We start from the raw sequence: 23,356 nt of genomic DNA on the forward strand, positions 1-23,356 counted from the left end.
TAGATTGCTTGCAGCAGCTTTGTGTGTGTGTGTGTGGGTGTGAACTGCATTTAGAGCTTGCATTCCCAGCTAGTTTGTTTCTATGTCAGTCATCTTCACACACTGTGGTTCACCAGTAGATTTGCTCTCTACATGACGTCTTCTACGTACATTCAGTATGGTGTACAGTCCCCTCAAGAAGAAAACCAGGGCCATGCCAGAGAAATAGGTCCCGTAAATGATGAACTGAAAGAGAACAGATGAGGGCTTTCAGGGAGGAATCCGTTTTGGATCCTGACATTGTATCAGGAACTCTAGTGTTGGTTACTATGGATGCAAATGTCACTGACTGGACTGGGGATGCCCACAGTCGGTCTGCTAAGAACTGAAGCCCTGCTGGTGTTCCTGTCAGCCAATCACTTTGTTTTCTGATTGGCTGAACATTGCACTCATCTGTTTTCTAAGACAAAATCATGTTCTAATTAAGAGACCAGGGCTAAAAAGGCAGCTGGACTCTGGTCCTTCAGAACTGGTCTTGGACACCCTGGTCTAGACTTTACAGGAGCCGTGTTACTGGCCCATCCTCGAACTCTAAATTGACAGCAGCCAAAGATCAGTTATAGACCTCCTGGTTTAGAGGGTGTGGTGGTACCATACGAGGAGCAGGTAAGTAACTCACCTGTGTGACAATGTCTAGGCCCAGTCCCCTGCTGTCCACCACTATGAAGGTCAGAATTGTCTGGATGACTAGGGCACAGAAGGTGTTGGCTCCAAAGACAAGCGCATAGCGTTTCATAGACAAGCCAGCAGCAATCTGGAACCTTCAGACCATCATGAAACATACTGAGAGAGAACACCTGGAAGCCTCTTTTTTTTCCTCCACATTCTACTAATCAAATTAGTAGTAGGTAAATTCATATGTAGATAGTAAAACTTACATTGCTATGGTGATGAGTAACATGTAGAGACATTTGAAGATGACGTAACCGGCGTAGCAAACCCAGATGTTACCGATGAAAACCATCAGATACAGTGCCCCACCTCCAAGCCCAGAGAACCCTCCCAGGGCTAGTTCTCCCCAGTAAGACCAGTCCACTGTGGTAAAACCTATCCCATATGCAGTGGCTGCTCCTGTGGAGTAGAGCAGGAGATTAAAAGAGGAATGTTTAGGCTTAAAAAAAAAAACCTTTGATGTCTCAGAAAAGCTGAAAATCATGAATGCTTTGTGAAAACCTAGTCACATACACTGACAAAACTATATTTGCAAACACAATCACTTGTAACCAGCTGTGAAGATTGTAATGTGTGTGGTGAAACAAACTTAAAACAACCGGTTGTCAGTTATAGAACAGTGCATAGTTCCTGACAGTCCACCGTAGATGTGATTTGAAAGTTTGAGAAGTTCAAATAATGGTGTGCCTCACCAAATAAGTTAGAGACTGCCTCCACTCCTCCGTTGTAGATGGTGAAGTTGCTGGAGGGCTCTACGTGTTCCCACAGTGCCTGGACGTAATTTACCGTCTGGTTATAGCCACAGGTTGCCAGAGCCCACCACACTGACCAGTACAGCAGCTCACGGCTGGAGTAGCACTGTCGGAAGTCTTTCCAAAGCATGACCAGTGCACTCCCACAACCTTCAGGCACTGCTTTGGAGTCACCAGGAGAAGGACCACCGCCATCCGTTTTCACTGTGGCTTCATTTGGATGCGGTTTAACAAAATCTTCAGGTTCCTCTAGACCACCTGCATCCGTCCCTCCAGTTTCAGCAGAGACCTCTGAACTAGATCTCTCATGGCTACTGCTACCTCTACTACTAAGTTTTGCCTCATGCTGAGATGGTGCTTTAAATGTTCCGCCTTCTAGTTCCCCTGTCTCTGGGGGTCTCCCCTTTTCCACTTTCCCATCCTCCCCTTCTGCATTATCCTCATCTTGATCATCAATACCTTTGTGAAAGAACATACTCCGCTGAGGCATTGGCAAAATAAACGAAGTCACCAGGGCGATGGCAGTCAGCACTAGCGTGAACACTAGGATGTAGTGGTAGGACAGAAGGTCAAATGACACCAGGAGCTGTCCGAGAACAGATCCCACGGTGTAGCCCAAGAGCTGGGCAGTACGGCAGTATGATGTAGCTTTGCGATAGTGCCGTAAAGCCACCATGCTGTATATGTAAGAGAAGTAGGCCACCTCGCACGCCGTCACGACAGCATAAAAAAACTGCATGGCCTGCATCACTGCCACGCCCTGTAGCCACAGCAACATCGCCGTGGTCACAAAAAGGGCAACGCATTGGAATACCACCACAGGTTTGTAAAGCAGCCAGTCGGTGAGCAAGAAGACGGGGACCAGCAAGGCCAAGTAAGAGTATGTCCACACTGGAAATATCTGATTGGTCACCTGGGGAGGAGAGCAGTCTGATTGGTTAAGATCAGAATTGTGTTAACTAGGCCTTTGGATGTTAACATTCTTGTTTTACTACACTGGACAACTACCACCACCAAGAGACTTTATGTCAGAGCCCGTAACCCTCCCCATTCCAGTTTTAACTGGTAGCAGAAAAGGCAACATGTACTCCCCCCACGCTGCCAACTTTTCAAACTTGATAAGGGTGGAACGGTCTGACAACTGGAGACAACCTGTCTCAAGGCCTGTCACTAATAATCTAAAACAAGCCCTGTTTAATGTTAGATCTCTTGCAAACAAGTTATTTTTAATCAGTAACCTTATTATCAATTATAAACTTGATTTTATGTGTTTAACTGAAACCTGATTAGAGAAAAACGGCAGTGCAACAATTCTCACTGAGTCAGCCCCACCCCACCCCACCCCCTCCCTAACTTCCGTTTTATGAATGTTAATAGAGCTGGAAAGAAAGGAGGCAGTGTAGCCGCTTTATTTCATGACGAATTTCAGTGTAAACAGACTGAATTATCGTCTGAATACCTTTCTGCTGTACTGAAATGTTCCCCTCGAGTTCTATTGCTAATTATTTACAGGTCACCAAAGCACTCTGCTAACTTCTTCGAAGAATTTACTGAATTCATGCCCATTATTTCCACAGACTTTGACCATTTAGTAATAACTGCTGACTTTAATATTCATATCGATAATTCCATGGACAAGAGTACTAAAGATCTCTTGGCCATATTGGACACCTTTGGACTGTCTCAGCATGTGAAAGGGCCAACCCACAACCGGGGGCACAATTTGGACTTGATTATCTCCAAGGGTCTCAATATTTCAAACGTTGTTGCAATTGACCTTGCCTTATCTGACCATATCCCTGTGTTTTTTGACATGTGTGCTACCCCTGACATCCATATTAGATCAAAAACTGTTAAAAAAGGTTTATCAATGAGAGGACCGGTACACTGTTTAAGGAATCTAGGATTTCTTAAACAATTCACTGGATTTCGGCCCCATCACAGCACTGAGACTGCTCCTATCAGGGTTCTGAATGACATTCGTTTAAACACAGACTCTGGAAAAATTTCAGCTCTAGTGCTACTGGATCTTAGTGCAGCTTCTGACATAGTAGACCATACAGTACTGTTACACAGACTGGAAAACTGGGTTTGACTTTCTGGCTTAATGGGTTCAAGTCTTATCTATAGGACAGGGACTGTTTTGTCTCCATGGGCATCCAGGTATCAAAGGAATTAACATGACATATGGAATTCCCCAAGGTTCAATCCTTAGGCCTCTTTTATTTAACCTTTACATGAGGCCATTAAGCAAAATTATGCCAAATGAGAAAATTGCTTACCATAAACATGCGGACAACATCCAGATTTACATGGCCCTTTCACCGAATGACTATGGTCCCATAGATTTGCTGCGCCAGTGCATTAAACAAATCAATGATTGGATGTGCCTGAATTTCCTTCAGCTAAATAAAGACAAAACTGAAATAATTGTCTTTGGTGCCCATAAAGAAAGGCTGAAAGTTAGTGCTCACCTTGAATCTCTCTCTCTGCACACTAAAAACCAGGCCAGAAATCTAGGTGTAATTATGGACTCAGATCTAAATTTTAAATAGCCACTTTAACTTAATAACAAAATTAGCCCATTGTCATCCAAGACTTAGAAAAGCTGATCCATACCTTGATCTCTAGCAGATTAGATTACTGTAATGGTCTTTTCTAAGGGCTACTGAAAAAAGCTCTCAGACAGCTACAGCTTATCCAAAACACTGCTGCTAGAGTTCTAACTAAAACCAAGAAAGCTGTACACATTACATCAATTCTCAGGTCTCAGCACTGGCTTCCAGTTAGTCAAAGAATTTACTTTAAAATACTGTTGGTTGCCTACAAATCGCTCAGTGGTTTAGGACCAAAATACATCTCCGACTTGCACTCACCATACGAACCCTCTAGACCCCTTAGGTCATCTGGGACTGGTCAGCTAACTATTCCCAAAGTTAGATCTAAACACGATGAGGCAGCGTTTAGTTACTACGCTGCACACAGCTGGAGCAAACTTCCAGAAGACCTCAGATGCACCCCAACTCTGACCACTTTTAAATCTGGACTTAACTTTTTTGTTCTGCAGTGCCTATGCACCTTGACCTTCATTCTTTCAATATATTCTCTCACTTGTCAATTTTAAGTCTTTTTTATTCTCTCTTTTACGCTCCAGTATCATTTTTATTTGTTTTTACTTATCTTACTCTGTATTTCATATCTGATGTTTTTATTCCGCACTGCCTACTTTTCAGTTTTAATTCTTTGTTCATTTTATCTTATACATTGTATCATCTCTTTTTTTATTTGTTTTATTTATTTATTATTCATCTCTTGCCTGATGTTTCATATGCCTTGTGCGAAGCACATTGAATGGCCCTCTGTATGAAATGTGCTATATAAATAAACTTGTCTTGCATTTGCCTTGCCTACATGTCAGCTGAAATGATCTCTGTAGGAACCTTGTTACCACCCATCTTATCCTTTCTTGAAATCATAATTAACTCCGAATTGTTTAATTAAAGTCGTGAAATCTCATATTCATCAATTCGCTCATTCATCTCCGTGTCTTTGCTAAACTCTTGGCTATTGCCAGTCCTCACTGAAGCTATCTTTGTCATGCTCCTGAACAAATCTGGTGAAAAAAGCACCACTGGTTGACAAGTTGTAAAAGAGGTCATAAAACGTATTATTATAGCAATTCCTTTAAAACAAACGGTTAAAGATTTCTCGTAGGATGATCAATATCTACCCTCTTGAAATGGATTAATGATTGTCCTCTGTATACTGATTTACTCACAGTGTAAGTCTTATGTGCAGTTTGCATGGCAAAGAAGAAGAAAAGTTGAAGAACTCAACAACGTTGAGACAAAATTGCACTCATTAGCCTAAAGAAATTACACGACCCGATGATACTTTACCTCTTCCATGGTCAGGTTCTTGTCAGGCCCGGTCAGGTACGGTATGAGAAAGGGTTCGAGCGGTTTCACGGTGCTGAAGAAACCATACACGCACAGCAAAGAAGTGGGATAGCCCCATCCTGCTCTCCAGCGCTTCAGAGCTTCCATTGTTCCAGGAGCACCCAAGTGTGTTGTGTTTATTTGTGCGCCTCTTTGTGTGTTCTGAGAACAAAGCTGAGAGGCTTATGATCTTTCTTTCCTTACTCTGCTGCACAAGTGTGTCGTGAAAAGCTGTTGCACCTAGCTCTGTATAACATGTACGCTATGTCATCTCCTCGTGTGTGTGTGTGTGTGTGTGTGTGTGTGTGAGACCTCCTCTCGTGAAGTGGTGTTATCCTTCGTCTTTCCGTTGCAAACACACCTGAGTGAGTGAATCTTTTTTGTTTTCAAAAAGCTATCTGTCAGCAACCAGTTCAAAGGTCCTCTCTAATTGCCAGCAAGTTCTCACAACTGGTGAGGGATCTCGTAAAATGGATAAAATGGGGAGGAGACACTCCTCTTTTAATGTTTAAATAAAACTGTGATCAGCCAGTGAAAGATTTCAAAACACCAAATTATGTGCACGGGGCAGTTTGACATTATCAGCATGAATTACATGCTGGTTTTATTGTGCTGTTGTATCTTTTAATGAGCTTTTTAGATAAAGGCTAATCAATACGGTGATTTTTATTTGATTTAAGACAGCACGTATTTCACAACAAGAGAATCAGGCAATCACATTTGCAATGGCCCATAAATAAACTGGTGTAACTATACTAGTACTTCAGACAGTAGGTCTGATGTGTGTTTATCTTCAAATTAATGAAATGAGATGTCAAACTAAAGCTTTTAGTGGGTTTTTCAAAGCATTAAAGACGATTAAAGCATGCGAGATGTTTATTTAACGGTGCCCTTAACACTACTATCACGTTTTATTGCTCTCGGTAGAACCTTCATTACGTCTCTAACTTTCTCGAACCACGCCCAGACAACGACGTCACATTTCAACGCCTGGTCAACAGTCACATGCGAAGTATCATGTGACACGCCTTCTCGCTGATCTTGCACTGAGAGGTTAGTATTTTTGTATTTGTAATATTTTCTCTGTTTCCGACTTCAGGTAACTTACAGACATTGCCATTCTTGTTGTTTTCGATGAAGTGTTAAACTGAGATGCGGTTTCGTTATTCATTATCGTCCCAATCGTTATAGTCTGGAAAGAGTCTAGGCCGGTATTTTGGAGTAAAAGTCAGTAGCATGTTGTGTTGGCTAGGTGAGCTGACGGACATAACGTTGGTAATTTTAGATCATTTGTCTTGAGTCTTTATTCAGGTGGGGCACCATGGCAAGCAACAAATTCCAAATCGTGGTGCAGGGGGAAGCCTCTGAAACGGATTCGGATGACGAGGTGTACATCACCTCACTGCCGTCTGAACATGCTTCTGCCTCCGGTCTGAAAGTTCCTGGAGAAGCATCAGAAACGGACAGTGAGGGAGAAGTTGAAAAGGCTTGCAAACGTGTCTACGCCGCAAGTTCAGAAAACGTTCAAATGCTTCGAAAAGACTTACCACCTCTAATTGTGATCCGAAACACCCCTGATTTATTCGCCGAGGCGCAAGACAAGTCTTTGGCGAGGCCTGACGTTAGTGGACAATATAACACTTTGCTACAGCAGAAACTGCAAGAGAGCAATACTCGTCTTTGTAACGATGTGACTCAAACTCTAAAGCAGGTATATAATGGTGCAACGAGGGACATTCGGATGGCTACGACTAATCTTAATAATTCCCAGAATGGTATCATTAACGCCTCCCATAGCATTCGTCTTATTCTGGAGGACCTCCGATCTGTTTCTGAGAAGATAGACATTATCACGAGTTGTAATTTACTCCCAGACATTAATTTAACCACTCCCGTCAGTGGGCAATGAAATGATTTGGCAACACTTGACAGGACCAGCGATGATTCAGCGGTTGCTTTTTAAACTTTTTTTTCATCGCCTCACTACATCGAAATTTGCTATGTGTAGCATTATTGTATGTGAGTTTTAATAAGTGTATTTCGTTATACGGTGAATGTATTTAATACTGCATCCTAACAGCACTTACATTAATGTTTCGTGCCTTTGACGTGTGAAATAAATTAACGACAACCGATACTGCCAGTTGTGATGACAGTTCATGGAAGTACGGTTCTGTATTTGGTAAACAAATAAGTCATCAAGACGTGTGAAACCAGAAGTAGGCTAAATACACGATCAGGGTATTTCCCTAAAGGTTAACAGTTGTTCTTGAGAAAATCATATTTTAACTTCTCTCTACACTCATCTAAACCAGTCTTTTGAGTTCTGTAGAGCTGTTCCGGTCTGACCACCAACACTTGTCGACCCAACAGCGCTACCACAGTTGTGCTAACAAGCGGTCTGCTGTAGTAAAGGTCACAAAGAAGGGCTCAAAGTTGGAGTTTATTTTTCAAAAGCTTTAATGAAACAAACATTTTGTCTGTATGGAGACACTGGAGATAATTCCATCTCAAAAAGACACCAGTCCAGTTTCGTACCAGAACACAAATGAAGTATAGAAAGATACACATGATTTTTTTTTTTTAAACCTATGGAGAATACATGAGATGAATATGTGAACCTCACAGATTGGTAGCACTGTCTTTCTTCCCCCACAACCAGGATATGGATGTATACAGTTTTTTCAGTGTCTCTGTTCAGTCTGGTCCAACTTTAAAAGTTGACCTCACCACCACAAAGAAAAAAAAGACTGTGTTCCTGATGTCAGGTTTAGTTATAAAAAATATATATATATGCGGTAACAGTATGTGTGCAAAGTACTGTGAATGTGCATTTTCACTGGGAACAATTCCGTGATTGTTCCTCTAAAGGCAGCTTAGTTAAAAACAAACAAACAAACAAACAGACAAACAACAAAAAAAAAAACACGCACACAAAAGGCCACACAGAAACCCTCATATTTGTCATCTGTCTTAGAGAGAGGGCTGACACAGCATTCTCACTATCTGTCTTCTTGCATTATCTGCAGTCTTCTAACACACATCTAACCTCTATTCCTGATGCCTAAACTTCTCAGGCACTGGTTATGAAACGACTGCTCAAAATGGTGTCGACAGCTTAACCTACTAACGAGACAATGGACTTGATAATCAGAACTTTGCCGTTAAGAAACAAACACTAACACGTCACATAAACAGCTGCAATATTTCTGCCAGAAGTATATATTTAAAAAAAGAAAAAGAAAAACGAAAGGAACTCTAACCAGGTCAGGAAAAGGTAGTGAGTGAATATGTTAAGTATTTGAAAAGAAGTGTGAGACCTCAACACATTGAGAGCGGACGCGAAAACTGTCAATAGCCTCATAGTCTCATTAGAACTGTGCAAAATAAAGATGGCTGAGCACTGAGAGAGATTTAGCAGGGGGAAAAAAAAACACACACACACAATGTTGTTACGTTTGCAATAATCAAAAAGACCCAAGTATTCATCAGGTTGTCCTCCCGGGCACCAGAACGCACACGGAGACTTTCATTAGAACTGTCTGTTTCTCTCTCGCACAGATACTCAGTAATACAGAAACGCGCACTTTTTTTTCTTTTGTCTTCATATTCACCTTCTCAGACAAACACATACATATACGCACGTAAACACTCCCAACCCGAATCAAACACGCTGTTTTCTCCTGAAGAGAAAACGCCGGAAATGACACGACTGATGATTAGCTTGGGTAAAGCCAGAAGTGAAAAAAACAAAACCCCCACAAACAGATCATACATGACGTGTAATACCAGAAAGAAAGAAAAAAAAAACTAAAAGGTTATGAAATTTTAAGAGATAGAAACAGCCATGTCAATGCTACAAAAATGTATACTTTCTGGTAAACAACTACAATTTAAAATATATATATATGCTGGACAGAGAGAAAAAAAACATAAAAAATCAGTGTCTCTATTTCTTCTCATTTCTTTCTCTACTTCTCAAGCGTCTTCGATGCTAAGTGTTCAGTAAAAATCAAGACAATACATTCTTTATGATCATGTGGTGAAGAGAACAGGAGAGAAACAGAGAAGAGAGGGGAAAGCGGTGAGATGGAGAAAAAAAGTGATATTTGAAATGTTTGCCTCCAGAAAGGGGCAAAAAAAAAATATCTCACATTCTTCAAACACTTCTCTCAAAGAAATACTATGGTATTAAATTCAGACTTTTTGTGTGTGTGTGTGTGTGTGTGTGTGTGTGAGTTGAACAGCTTGGGAAAAGATGAGAAAATTCCCGATAAATATTTCTCTTCACATGTGCAAAAAAAAAAAAAAAACTTCTCCAAGTTTTTTTATAAAAAGGACATGAGCTTACTTTTGGAAAAATAAAAAAAAAAATACTGGAACTAAATGTATATGAGATATTTAGGTGAATATTGCACTTAAAGACTTGATTGTTCAAGTCATCGTTTTAGGTGATTTTTGACTAGTTGTGTCAGACAGAGGGTGTGTTTGATTGGTTAAGTATTAGTAGTTGATTGTCTTTTTGCATGTGTCATGTTACTCAGCGTATGCAGAACTGTCTTAGTGGTCAAGATCACGAGGTTTGTAATAACTCTGGTAACAGGTCAGTTAAAATAACGTCTACTCTAATTGGTCAGGTATTACAACGGGGCAGGTCTTAAGTCACTCCAAAGGTGTAATCCGATTGGTCGTATGGTAAAGATGATTACATGTGATTGGCTCAGGTCATATAGTGGGTGATGGCACGCAGAGCATAGAGAAGTTCAGCCTGCATGCGAGCTTCCATCAGGAGCAGATTCACGTGAACCTGAGAGAAAGAGAGAGAGAGAAAACGAGAGAAAGAGAGAGAGAGAGAGAGAGAGAGAGAGAGAGAGAGAGAAAACGTAAGTGTACAATACATGGTATTACAAAAATAGTGATACAAAATATGAAATATTGTCTAGTTTAACATAGCAAAAGACGAAAAAGAATAAAAAAGCAATGTATGAAAAATGTGTGTGCATGCGTGTGTTGTCACCGACCTTCTCGGAGTGTCTGAACTGGTGCCAGTAGCTCTCGTACATACGGCGAGTGGTTCTCTCAGGGTAACATGTCACTGTCTTAATGTAAACCTTCAAACTGCGCTCCAGGAGCTGATTCACTTCACCATAGTCATAGTCATCATACCTACACACACACACACACACACACACACACATGCAGAATACACATACATTACTAAGCATGACTTTTCACCATGACACCAATTGCACTGCGTGCACATGCTGATAGAAAGCTCTTTTGCACACTATTACGTAATACTTGTTAATCGCCACTAGAGTGTGCTATTTCATCGTATGTGCAGTAGGTGGCATTAGAGGGCACTGTTTTGTGTAGTTTACAATATTGACTTCCAAGAGGCGCTGTCTCACCTTATGCCATACATGCAATGGACGTAGTTGAAAAGAGCTCTGCGCAGCATGCTAGTGTCTACACCCTCGTGACTGGCCATGTTGTAATATGTTAGATCACAGGCCGTCCTAAACTTGTCATCCAACAGGTGACCAACATCAGAGTACAACCTGTTCACCAGGGAGAAGCCGTGATCCTCCCAAGAATAGTCCTAAAGAGGCAGAGAGGCAGAAAGAGCAGACGCTGGGATGATGGAGACTTTTCATCTGTGTGTGTGTGTGTGTGTGTGTGTGTGTGTGTGTGTGGCCAGGTCCATTATGGTTCTTGTGGCAACGTGTGAACAAAATGTCTCCAAGGCGACACAACATGTCCGACATGTCATGCAATGTCGGACCCGTTGCCCACACTGGGGAAAAACTTTTTTTTTTCTTTACAAAAGAAACAGCTGTTATTGTTAAAACAAAACATACCAAAATATTTCGTAGGTTGGTGGCATGGTTAGAGTTATCTTATTAAATCTGAAGTCACAGTGAACTGAAAGTCAGTGAGGACCCACATAAAGACAGCTGTGTATAGGTGGTACCTGGGCCCTGAATGTGGGGAGGTTGTCTTCTCCGTGTCGTGCGAAGTCCTGGTACCCAAACGAAGGGTCGTCGACAAAACGCGCCACGGGAGAGGGAGGCACAACTTTGTTGTTGTCAAAACCTACATCACAATCCAGAGGAACGAACTATGAACAATGACATACATATTGACATTACACAGCAAGGGGAGACTAAATGAAGCATTCTGTGTGACTGTGTGTGTGTGAGTGTGCGTGTGTGACTGCGTGTGTGACTGCGTGTGTGTGTGTGTGTGTGTGTGTGTGTGTATGTGTGTGTGCGTGTGACTGTGCGTGCATGTGTGTGTGTGTATGTGTGTGTGCGTGCGTGTGTGTGTGTGTGTGCGTGTGTGTGTGTGTGTGTGTGATTGTGTGTGTGCGTGTGTGTGTGTGTGTGTGTGACTGTGCATGTGTGTGTGTGTGTGTGTGTGTGACTGTGCGTGCATGTGTGTGTGTGTATGTGCGTGTGTGCGCGCGTGTGTGTGTGTGTGTGTGTGTGTGTGATTGTGTGTGTGTGTGTGTGTGTGTGTGTGTGTGTGTGACTGTGCGTGCATGTGTGTGTGTGACTGTGTGTGTGTGTGATTGTGTGTGTGTGTGTGTGTGTGTGTGTGTGTGATTGTGTGTGTGTGTGTGTGTGTGTGTGTGTGTGTGACTGTGCATGTGTGTGTGTGTGTGTGACTGTGCGTGCATGTGTGTGTGTGACTGTGTGTGTGTGTGTGTGTGTGTGTGTGTGTGTGACTGTGCGTGCGTGTGTGTGTGTGTGACTGTGTGTGTGTGTGTGTGTGTGTGTGTTGCGGTACCTCCAGATCCCACAAGCAGGCTCTCTTTCTTTTCTTTCTCAAAACGTGTGAACATCTCTTCTTCAGATGCCTCATCCTCCTCTCTCTCTTCTTGCAAGCGTTTCATTCTCTCCATCAGAACCTCAAGTTCACTCTAAAACACACACACACACACACACACACTGTTTGAATCACCACATATTTATAAATTCATGTCAGCACGTAGACACATCTAAAAACACAAGCACATATTTTCAAATAATGCCCAACACACTCACACAGACACACACACACACACACATACAAACACACACACACACACACACATACACACACACACAGACCCCACACGCGGGGGCAAAGGACGTACCCCTACGTTGGTGTTGCCCGGCGAGCTGTCGTTAGCTCGGCCATTGTTGGTGAGATGACAAGAGCAAATGCCGCTCACCGCCGGGGGGCAGAGGTCGTCAGCCACACCTGTGACCTCTGCCACCTCGGGGTCAGGGTTAATGCCACTGCCGAAAACAAAGCTGGCCAGAGCGTGAAAATGAGCCAACAACACCACCGCGTGAACCAGTTCTGCCAAAGACCAGCTGTGCTCTCCTGTCTTCACCAGCGCCTGAGAGAGAGAGGGAGAGAGAGAGAGAGAGAGAGAGAGAGAGAGAGAGAAACGAGAGAGAGAGAAGGAGATAGGAGAACATTAGTCATAGCTCTTTATAACAGATTTAATGATAAACGACATAAATTCACACCTTTTGTTTGCTAAAAGCATCTAAAATGGCATTAGAGCTAAAATATCTCATACCAAACCCTCAGGAAGCTAAACAGTGCAATAGTGCAAAAAAAAACCCCAACAACAACAACAAAAAAACAGAAGTTTTAGAAATGAAATCCAGTTACGAAGCACAAAACAACATTCAGCGGATGACAAATAAATCAAGTGGAAAAGCTGTTTTAACAAGAATTCACTCAACCATTCCCAGCTGTGAACAAACTCCCCTGTCGTGAGTGACTCCCCGAAGCGCGCGCATACAAATAATCCCAGCAACAACTTTACTATCGCCCGGATCCCGGGCGGAAAAGTTCGCCGTAGACTTTCGATCCGACTGCGTACGAGGAGAAACGGGGATGCTGCAGGTTACCCATCTGCCCTGACGGGATAATCTATGGGAACACGTTCTGCATCATGTCAATGAAAGGCTGTAGCCTGAGATTCATACACAACACGCAGGATTCAAAGCCTGACTGCATCCTCCCCCCCTCCCCTTTTTTTTTAAACCATTTTTTTTTTTTGGAGTCAGAGTGTAAGTCTGAAGCTTTGCATTATTACTTAGTTTGATTTATGACTTGTGGCGGTTTCGCATTTTTCCCGTTCTACTGAAAATGCCAGGACAGAGAGCTTTTGTTCCAGTTTTTTTTTTTTTTTTTTTTTTTTTTTTTCCCCGTCGATGAATGAAATTTTCCGTCAGCCTCGGATCTGAGAACGGACGAGGGCCGCTGCTGTCTTCACAGCGGTGAAATATTGTCTTTCCGCTCTCATCATTTCTGCATGGAAAAAAAGTGATCCACAATAAAAGATTCTATCCACTAACAGTTATTTGTCAATTTTAGCATTTTTAAGTGACTGGGGCCATCAGCTCTTCAAAAAAAAAAAAAAAACTATTATGGGATACTGTTCTACAGGCATACCGTGCTTTTTGCGTGATTTGTTTTCAGAAACTTGGGGTTGGGTTTGAGTGAATTTGAGAATATTGTGACAAAACTGTCCGCCGCTGTCAGAGACGTTGTGAATGACGTGCCAGAAATGCACAATTATAAAAAAAAAACAAAAAAAAAAACAAAAACATGGTGATAGTACTGTAAATATTCATTGCATTAAAAACCATACACAACACGTATTATGACAATAAGTGCATCATTAGTCACACCATTGTGTGTGTGTGTGTGTGTATTACCTGTATATGGTCCTTGGTGATAAGCCAAGGTCTGTGTGCAAGGATCTTGTTGATTTCATTGAGGTTTCTGATTCGCTGTGGGCAGTGCTCCAGACCTCTCAGCCAATCAGAACACACGCCGATCTGTTCAAACTCCTGCACGTGTTGGCACACCAGCACTGAACACTGGTGTCGCGCCGCAGCCTAGAGAAACGAAAACCACATTCATCAGAACCAAGTTCCTCAAATCCAATCAAATAAACCAGCTCGTGTAATTCCATCGTCAGTTTCATCACACACTCAACCCTCAAAACCACCAGGGGCATTCGAAACCACATGAATAAAACCAACCCTCACCCTAAAAGACCTCAACTATTACAACAAACTATTTCAAAATGATCTTGGTCAGACCCACAATACAGTGTGGGTGTGTGTGTGTGTGTATACTTCCAAAACGAGGGTGTAGTGTCAGCAGTGCAGTGGTGAGGTGTGTGTGTATGTGTGTGTGTGTGTGTGTGTGTGTGAGTTTCACCATAATGGCGATGTGTCAGTTGTGCAGCAGTGGGATATGAATGTGTGTGTGTGTGTGTGTTTTACCATAATGGCAATATGATGTCTATAGAAGAAAAAGAAGTGTTTTATTTGTCGCACACACACTGAGCAGTGAGCAGTGAAATGTAGCCTCTGCATTTAACCCATCCTAAGACCCAGTGAGCACACACACTAGAGCAGTGAGCACACACACACACACACACACACACACACACTAGGAGCTAGGAGCAGTAGGCAGCTGCTGGCACCGGCACCCGGGGCCCAACTCCAAGTCTTGGTCAAAGTCACAGACAGGGGAACCAATCCTAGCATACATGTCTCTGTGGTGGGAGGAAACCGGAGCACCCGGAGGAAACCCACGCAAACACGGGGAGAACATGCACACTCCACACAGAAAGAACCTGGGACGGCCGGGATTCGAACCCAGAGCCTTCGTGCTGTGAGACAACAGTGCTAACCAATGAGCCAACATAAAGCCCAAAAGTGGGGCTCGTCCGGGATTTGAACCCGGGACCTCTCGCACCCAAAGCGAGAATCATACCCCTAGACCAACGAGCCACATTGTAAGCCACTCGCGTGTACATGTGTGTGTGTGTGTGTGTGTTTTACCATAATGGCAATGTGATGTCTATAGTGCAGTGGTACAATGTGTGTGTGTGTGTTTTACCATAATGGCGATGTAATGTCGGTAGTGCAGGGGCAGGGGGCCATCCATCCTCAGTAAATAGTACTGACAGCGCAGAAAGGCCTGTAGGTAATGGGGGTGGAGTCCCATCACCTGAGTCAAGTTGTCCATGCGACCACTGAACTCCTCAGCCAATAGCATCACAGTGTGATCACCCAAAGGCATAGCCTCAAGAATCTGTTAGCAGGAATCAAAGAGGAGACCCATGGGAAATGGAGTCCATTACACATTAAAGAGAAAGTATCCTACATCATTTCAGGTGTGTAACTGAAAGAGAGAGAGCGAGAGAGAGAGAGAGAGAGAGAGAGAGAGAGAGAGAGCGAGAGAGAAAGACGTACCTCACTTTCAGGGATGAATGAACTTGGTCCACTTGAAATGTGTTGTGGGACTTTCATCCCTTTCTCCTGTTGAAAAGAAAAGAGAGAGAATTCAAGATACTTCAGTATCACATAAAGACTATACATTTCTATATCTACACTTTGCCAAGGGTCAGGCCTATATTAATGTCTGTGAATGATCGCGAATGATCGTGAACATGACAGAATCTGTCAGAGGCTCTGGAGTGCTGGTCTAGGGCAGCAGGGCGGGGCAGAGTGGAGGGGAGTAATTCTATTGGCTTAGGGGTTACTGTAGGTCAGAGGCCTGGACTCTGTCTCACTGACCTCTCCTCTCTCCCAGATGGAAACTTGTCCGCCCTGTTTATACAAAACTAACCTAGCGCTGACACAATATGGGGGTATACACACACACACGCACAGACACACACACACACACACACACACGTACAGACTCAATGATAGGCTCTCTGTCACATATGCCAAAAATCAGCTTAGGGGTTAGTTTGGACCTGAAAAACCACACTGGTCACTCTAGTGTGGGTGAAATCATGTACAAATCATGCCTCAGCGAGCGTCACATGCCTTATTGTCTGTAAATCAACAAAGGGTTTGTGCTGAGTCAGTTACAGGAAAATTTACTGTCACGGCCCAATTTGTGTGTGTGTGTGTGTGTATGTCCGTGTGCGTGTTGTATTTAGACACCAAGCCGCGTTGCCTTCACAGAGACAAAAAACAAACGGATAAAAATAATAGAGGAATAAGAAAGAAAGACAAACATGAGCGTCTGCATGCTCTACTGAGCAACTATGCACAAACACACACACACACAGAAAAGAAACCCAACATGAAACACTGATCATTTTTTTGGCGTTTGTTTTAAATCAGACATCCAGTTCAATCAATAACCCCGACGTCCTTCTCCAGCAAACCCAGCTCTGCATGACGAACTGGAAAAAAACAGCCCACGGAGCTCAAGAGAGTTAACCAAACAAAGACAGCAAAAACAGAAAAGAGCTTTTCAAAGGGCAGTAAAAGGCCTCACTGTTTCACCATGTCCTACTTAAACAAAAACACTGTGTGTGTGTGTGTGTGTGTGTTTGTGCATAGTTGCTCAGTAGAGCATGCAGACGCTCATGTTTGTCTTTCTTTCTTATTCCTCTATTATTTTTATCAGTTTGTTTTTTGTCTCTGTGAAGGCAACGCGGCTTGGTGTCTAAATACAACACGCACACAGACACACAGACACACACACACACAGTTAAACCGCACGAAATGAGACGCAGTGACATGTTTTGCAATCAAATGGGTCCAAGAGGACATGGTAATTAAATCGCTTTGACAAAAACAACACCAGAAACTCGATAATTATTTTTTTGCGACAACTTCAGTTTAAATAGCAGCGGCAGATCAGAAAAACAGACATTACATTCCAGAAAGGAAATGAACAGGAGACTCATAACTTTTTATCCTTTGGTATTACACAAAATTTCTCCATCTTATGTAACATTCAGTTCAAGGATATATGGAGAGAGAAAGAAAGAGAGAGAGAGCGAGAGACCAACTTATCAGCTTCTTTTAAGAAAAGTAAGCCTTTCTCTCTCTCTCTCTCTCTCTCTCTCTCGCTCTCTCTCTCTCTCTCTCTATTTCGGACAAGTACATGAGTACATATTGATTATCCATGCCGAATATCCCGGGCAGTATCACAGTGGTCCATCTCGGCCTCCTGAAAAACATATCCGTTCCTCAGCCGATTGTAGATGAGCCCCATATCGGCGCTGATAATGACAGGAACTGCTTAGGTACGTTACCGTAGCGACAGCCCCCGTAACCATGACACCTGCATATGCGACCACTGTTTGCTTATGCCTTTGGCTTTTTTCAACACTGCAACAATATCTAATTACTTAAATAGAAAAGTCCCCCTACGTTTGACAAGGGGGAACTGTTTTGTTTGCTAAATTGCAGAGTGTGCAAACACAAAGAACCCGTCCAGCTGATTGTAACAATGTTTTACCAACTTTTATTTGTTTCTTGTCCCGTGGCTATGAGAGTGGAACCGGAAAGATTAAGAGTCACAGAACCGTGTTGACTCATAGCCGTTTTTCTCTGCTTGTGGTTTAGTACGGTTTTTCTTCTAATCTACCAGTGGCACATTGGATTGAACCATTTAAGTAGTTAATTAATAATCATTCTCTTGATTAGGGTTAGGGTTAGGAGTGTTAGAGCCGGGGGCAGAAATCTGCTGTGTTTTGTGTCTTCACCCCAGACTCTGAAAAAGACTAAATTACAGAATCTGCCTGGTAACATCACACTTGACCTTCAGCTTTGTGTTTCTGTAATCTTGTGGCAAAGTCTAAAGTTCAGAAACACGAAAAAAATATCTCTTAACATTTCCCACATGACGATTATTTTGGTCAATCACTTCTCCAGCGTGACTTGACCACATACGTGGGAAGAACACTGAGGGTCAAAAATACACCGATGTGCACACCCATGGGTGATGAAACTGGTTTCGAGGGACTGACTTAGCCGTCCTGCGTTTGCGCTGGGTCATGAATAGAGTCCAACCCTGGCCTGTCCAGGAATTCAGTGGCCTTCCTCTGTAAGATCCTATCCAACTTCTCTTTAGTTAGACAGAGTGTGTGTGTGAGTGTGTGTGTGAGAGAGAGAAAGAGAGACAGAAGGAAGAGAGAGAGAGAGAGGGAGAGAGAGAGAAAGAGAGAGAGAGGGAGAGAGAGAGAAAGAGAGAGAGAGAGAGAAAGAGAAAGAGGGAACAGGGAGAGAAATCGGGGGGGGGAGCGACAGTTTCTAGGTTCTGACACTGCGGACATTTCTATCACCATGACAACACAGGCTGGAACAGTGTGGCAAACACACACACACACACACACACAGAGACACACACAGACGCGCACACACACAGACACACATCGATATGGCAGTTACATAAGAGAGATTTCTGTGTGCACTGTTTAAACAGACCAGAGCCTTTCCCTTGGCTTACTCTGAGTCTAAGCAGACCACAAATGAGGTGGGGGACAGGGAGAGGGGGAGAGGGAAAGAGAGAGAGAGAGAGAGAGAGAGAGAGAGAGAGAAGGGGAGAGAGAGAATGAGAAAGGGAGAGAGAGAGAGAGAGAGAGAGAGAGAGAGAGAGGGAGAAAGGGAGAGAGAGGGGAGGAGGGAGAAAAATAAGGAGAGAGAGAGAGCTCTTTAGCTGTGACATAATCATTGGCAAGACAAAGTACAGACCAGGAATGAGGTCTACATCCAGAAAATCTCTTCAAATATTCAGGATTAGTATTAATCTCCATTAATGTTCAAACTAATGACTAAAACCGTTTGGGTTCGCAGGAATAAAGGCTCTTGCGTTCACTGTTTTTTTTTGGGGGGGGGGGGGGGGGTTCTGTACAGCAGAACTGCAGGAAGATGGGTGGTGTTGGTAATTAGCACACCCAAGCTAAAAGGCCACAGTTAGGCACCTAACCCCTAATTTGAGAGAAACTGTCATGAAATGCAAGCCACGGGCACAGAACAGTTGACGACGTGTAAGATTAAAGCTCGCAACTGGAGCGCTGTTAAAAAAAAAAAAAAAAAATTAAAAGAAAAATTCAGGATGTCTATTTTTATCTGTCTGTAATATGAACAGGTGGAAATTTCACCGTGCACTCACACGCTCATTCAGAGTCCATCAGATGCAGGCGTGATAGCTCTTTGCGCATTAGCTTTGACCCATTTTATGAAATAGTATATCACAAATTAATATATGGCAATTTATAAATTCGTGTCCGTGCACTGCTGCATACCGAGTCTTATCAATTAATGCATTCGCACATTTGACTGCTCGATTCTGACCGCCGAACAGAATTTCCCCATACAGTGTCTTTTGTGCTTTGGGGTGTTTCGTCTAAAAGGAAAATCCTAAGTTTATGCTCTCATCTTTCTTACCATCGTGCTCTGTCTGCTATACTGTAAAACCGCTCTTTGATGAAAAAGTGTGTTGATTCTGACTGAACACACAAGCTGCTGTGCCCTGGTTTTTTTGTTTTGTTTTGTTTTTTTCTTTTTCTCTGGCAAAGTGCGCCCGTTTTGCAGAGTCTGCATAATTGCCCGTTGGATTCCCATTGTGATTTTCGCCTAGACATCGCTAACAGATCCAGAGACGGTGATGTCCCGCTCAGCAGGTCACTGGGCCGTTACAGCGCTTTCGCGCTCCATTGGTTAATTCTGTCACGCCAGTGCGCCAAGCTGCCAGAGGAACAGGAAGTTAAATGGCCGCTGAGTCAGCGAAATTCAACCCACCCCCTCACATTTCTCTCTCTCTCTCTCTCTCTCTCTCTGCACATCCCTCTTGTATGCTTGCTTTCTCTGTTCCACAGGACAATCTCTCTCTCTGTCTGCCCCCTTCTCTTTCCTCACTCTCTATAACCACTCTCATTCTAACTCTTTATCAATACTCCACTTCTCTCTCTCTCTCTCTCTCTCTCTCTCATTCTGTCTCTCTCTCATTCTCTCCTTCACCACGTCCTTTTGTTCACCAGCTTTCTTTCCCTCTCTTTGTCCTCCATCTTTTAAATCTCTCCTTTCATTTTTCACTCCTACTTCACTCTTTTATCTCTCTGTCTCTCTCTCTCTCTCCCATCATTCTCTCTCTCTTTAACAATGCACATATTGAGGAACAAAGGCTCACTATGCAACAACATTAATTTTCAGCAATTATGCAAACTGTACAGCCACAGACCAAAGGCTGACTTCAGACTTTTCAGTAAATTACTCAAAAAAAAACTCCTGAAACAGCAGATTTGTATTATTGTCTTCGATTCAGACAAAAAAACCCTTTCTTTCGTTCCCTAAAGACCTTTACACAATCGACAGTTTGTCTCAGTTTTGGGCTAAGTCATGTTTACTCCAGAACACCAACCTTAACACGGCACTAAATTTGTACTGTTCTGCAGCTTGGGGGTGACTCTTAGAATGTCCTTCAATTTTAACAAAATTTAAAGGTAAACCCAGTGGTTAAGTGGAGCTGGCGGGGAAACTGTGTGCTGCTTAAGCTTGGACCAAAGATCACGTTGGGCTGACAACTTCCCAAGACTCAGAAATCCCCATGTAAAGAGAATCTTACTACTTATTGCAACCAAACCCTGGTCCGAGGAGAGTTAATGACCTCTATACTCTTACTGTAAACCTTATACAGCCAGTCATTACTGACCATATAAACTGTAATTCCCCTCAAAAAGTACATACATTTTCTGTTACAAAAAAAACCCCATTCCAGTGTTTCCTACTATCAGCATATTATCACAAATTCTCTTTCTATTTTCAACAGAAGTTTGCATCCATGTTTGGAATGCCACAGTCCAAAAAGCATAAAAGCACAGCCAAGGTACTCCAGGTCCAGGGCATATCTCAGAACCATAATATTGACATTCATTCATCAATTTAAGGTCAACAATTTATATGATTATTACATGTGGGCATACGGGCAAAACAGGACATTTTCAAACACTATGCATGAAAGACGAAGCAACGGAAACAAAGGAGGAAGGTACAGGGCGATAGGACAAAGCCAGACCAGAACAGACATGACCTTAAAGCTAAGTTGGTAGAGATCCGAGAGATCTGACGTTACACAGGTGAGAGAGAACCTACAGAAAATGGGTGAGAGACCAGCTGCGATGAAACAGAATGAAGGAGGAAAGAGTGGGCGTACGAAACACGAAGAGACAAGTTTTTTTTTTATGAGAGAGATGAACGCAGCAAAAAGACCCGTGAAAATGAGAGATTCATACATAGTTCAACAGTGATTCAACGCCTACGTTTCATGACGTGAAGTGGCAGTGTATATTTAAGCTGAACAGATTCTGAGAGTCTGAGATATTTAAAGTTTTTTTTTTTTTACCTGTAGCCTATACTCAAATTTGCAGAAGTTACAGAGATCCAGAGTCAGTTGGACAACCCTCTGCACTGTATCAATCATAACGTACAGTAATTTAAATGAATGTGCTGGTTTTCAGACAGTTTGACACCTGTACATGACAAGCCTATGTAAAAGAGATCAGCGACGCCGCAGTAATGATTATATGGGTGAGAAGTCCGAGGGCATCTTCAAGCTGATGTTTTATTATATTGTGAAGTTAGATTTCAAGTCGGCACAACGGGAGACATACTGGAGAACTAGGTCACATGTGTCGAACATGATTAATGACTTCTAAATTTAACACCCAGGAGAAAGAGAGAGACGGAGAGAGAGGGAGAGACAGAGAGAGGGAGAGAGAGAGAGAGGGAGAGAGAGAGATAGGAGGTAAAAAGAGGACAGGTGGACGAATAGCCGATACTACTTTGCAGAATTTGTGCGCAGTGTGTTTCTTCACCTGTATTTGAATGTCCTAGTTGTGTATGAAATTCAACCGTTTTTACAGTAACCTCCATAGAATAAGGAAGCCCTTACCACAAGTGCTCCAAATTTATTATCGTTTCCTCTTTGAGACACTTAAATTTGAGACACTTAAACTAAGACACTTTTATATGAATTAATCTACAAAGGGTACCTAAACCTTCTTACATGTGTGCACAAAATCATGCAAGATATAGACGGGCGTCGAATCCTTGAATCCAAACTTAATGAAAAGTCTGGAACTATGAACGAAATATTAACATTTGTCAAACTCATCTGAAAACTCTCTCTCAGCAACGGAACATGACTGTAATATTAACAACCAAATCAAGTCATAGCGCGACTGAGGACTGCGCAGGATCTCCGTCTAAAAACCAGTGTTCGAGCCAGATCAGTACAGTGTAGAAACAAGTGTCTCAGTCTAAATCAGATTCCATACCAGACTAAATCACAGTACAAACTATATTGTGCAAAATATATCGCATTACCTTCTCTCGAAGCGCTGCCCGACAGTTGTTACAGATGTCAGTGGAGCTGTTCATTATGGTCAGTTGAGTCCGGTGACAGTCGCTATCCCGGATTTAACAATCACAAACAGGTTGGGACATGTCCTTTTACCGTGACGATAGCTCCTGGACTGCTGTCCTTTGGATCCTCTTCTTTCTCTTCTTCCTCACAATACCGCCGAGCTATGGTCAAGAACTCAAGCGTTCTTCCTTCGCCAGTCCCAAACCCGTTCAAAGACATTTGCTCCCAGTCTCCAACTTTAGCAGGAGCGATGAGTTACACGCCCCCTTTACAGGGCCTCTCACTCTTTCGTGTAACTTCTCCAACCCCCATCTCTCTCTCTCTCTCTCTCTCTCGCTCTCTCTCTCTCTCTCTGCCTGGACATGTCCCCACTCTACGTGAATGGATAGGCATCCAAAGACATGATCGTGTAAGTGCGAGGGAGCTTCTGATTGACGTTTGATTTCACTGATCATCACTTATTCGTGTGTGGCATGCTGCGGCATGTTTTGAACATGTCTGTTCATCAGTTCAGACGGCTGAAGACACGATGAATGAAATATTATGTATGAAGGAAGCTCATTTAAAAGTATTTGCTTTGTTAATTTTTTCCTCGGATGTTGATCCTAAACACACTCTGATGCCTATCAGAATATGTGCATAAATAGCTTACCAACACATGCACACATACATACATACATACATACACACACACACACACACACCCTCACGTTCATGGACTGACCATCATATAATATAGGCCTATACATTGGT

The 23,356-nt window shown here is 42.8% G+C and overlaps 3 protein-coding genes and 1 non-coding gene across 4 annotated transcripts; 1 reads left to right on the forward strand and 3 right to left on the reverse strand.

Annotated features, from left to right (window-relative positions):
• Window positions 1–69: 69 nt before the first annotated feature.
• On the reverse strand, window positions 70–5,509 carry slc19a3a (solute carrier family 19 member 3a). Its single transcript, XM_030777982.1, has 6 exons — window positions 5,363–5,509; window positions 1,722–2,376; window positions 1,404–1,622; window positions 918–1,110; window positions 659–800; window positions 70–225 (listed from the first exon to the last, which is right to left on the reverse strand). Exons 1-6 carry the CDS (start codon window positions 5,507–5,509, stop codon window positions 70–72), a joined length of 1,512 nt encoding a protein of 503 aa, XP_030633842.1.
• A 931-nt stretch (window positions 5,510–6,440) lies between these two features.
• Window positions 6,441–7,334, forward strand: bloc1s3 (biogenesis of lysosomal organelles complex-1, subunit 3). The gene is made up of 2 exons (XM_030776509.1): window positions 6,441–6,454; window positions 6,713–7,334. The coding sequence occupies exon 2, from the start codon at window positions 6,723–6,725 to the stop codon at window positions 7,308–7,310; it is 588 nt and encodes a 195-aa protein (XP_030632369.1). The 5' UTR covers window positions 6,441–6,454; window positions 6,713–6,722; the 3' UTR covers window positions 7,311–7,334.
• A 509-nt stretch (window positions 7,335–7,843) lies between these two features.
• sesn3 (sestrin 3) lies at window positions 7,844–22,818 on the reverse strand. The gene is made up of 10 exons (XM_030776508.1): window positions 22,564–22,818; window positions 15,682–15,747; window positions 15,326–15,520; window positions 14,128–14,310; window positions 12,543–12,791; window positions 12,194–12,326; window positions 11,376–11,497; window positions 10,813–11,003; window positions 10,423–10,567; window positions 7,844–10,208 (listed from the first exon to the last, which is right to left on the reverse strand). Exons 1-10 carry the CDS (start codon window positions 22,615–22,617, stop codon window positions 10,122–10,124), a joined length of 1,425 nt encoding a protein of 474 aa, XP_030632368.1. The 5' UTR covers window positions 22,618–22,818; the 3' UTR covers window positions 7,844–10,121.
• On the reverse strand, window positions 15,145–15,216 carry trnap-ugg (transfer RNA proline (anticodon UGG)). The gene has a single exon. It is a non-coding gene; the product is annotated as a tRNA-Pro (tRNA).
• Window positions 22,819–23,356: the final 538 nt, after the last annotated feature.

The sequence above is a fragment of the Chanos chanos genome, chromosome 6 (assembly GCF_902362185.1).
Source record: "Chanos chanos chromosome 6, fChaCha1.1, whole genome shotgun sequence".
Classification (NCBI taxonomy): Eukaryota; Metazoa; Chordata; class Actinopteri; order Gonorynchiformes; family Chanidae; genus Chanos; species Chanos chanos.

What these genes read in the sequence shown, in the direction of transcription:
- slc19a3a (XM_030777982.1), bottom strand. Translation starts at nt 5,509, where the DNA reads ATGGAAGCTCTGAAGCGCTGGAGAGCAGGATGGGGCTATCCCACTTCT. An exon ending in AACTGGAGGGACGGATGCAG is followed by an intron (nt 1,623 to 1,721) that starts GTGGTCTAGAGG and finishes ACTCCAAAGCAG; the next exon opens with TGCCTGAAGGTTGTGGGAGT. An exon ending in TTACTCATCACCATAGCAAT is followed by an intron (nt 801 to 917) that starts GTAAGTTTTACT and finishes GATGGTCTGAAG; the next exon opens with GTTCCAGATTGCTGCTGGCT.
- bloc1s3 (XM_030776509.1), top strand. Translation starts at nt 6,723, where the DNA reads ATGGCAAGCAACAAATTCCAAATCGTGGTGCAGGGGGAAGCCTCTGAA.
- sesn3 (XM_030776508.1), bottom strand. Translation starts at nt 22,617, where the DNA reads ATGAACAGCTCCACTGACATCTGTAACAACTGTCGGGCAGCGCTTCGA. An exon ending in GACATTACATCGCCATTATG is followed by an intron (nt 14,311 to 15,325) that starts GTAAAACACACA and finishes TCGTTTCTCTAG; the next exon opens with GCTGCGGCGCGACACCAGTG. An exon ending in CGGGCAACACCAACGTAGGG is followed by an intron (nt 12,327 to 12,542) that starts GTACGTCCTTTG and finishes TGTGTGTTTTAG; the next exon opens with AGTGAACTTGAGGTTCTGAT.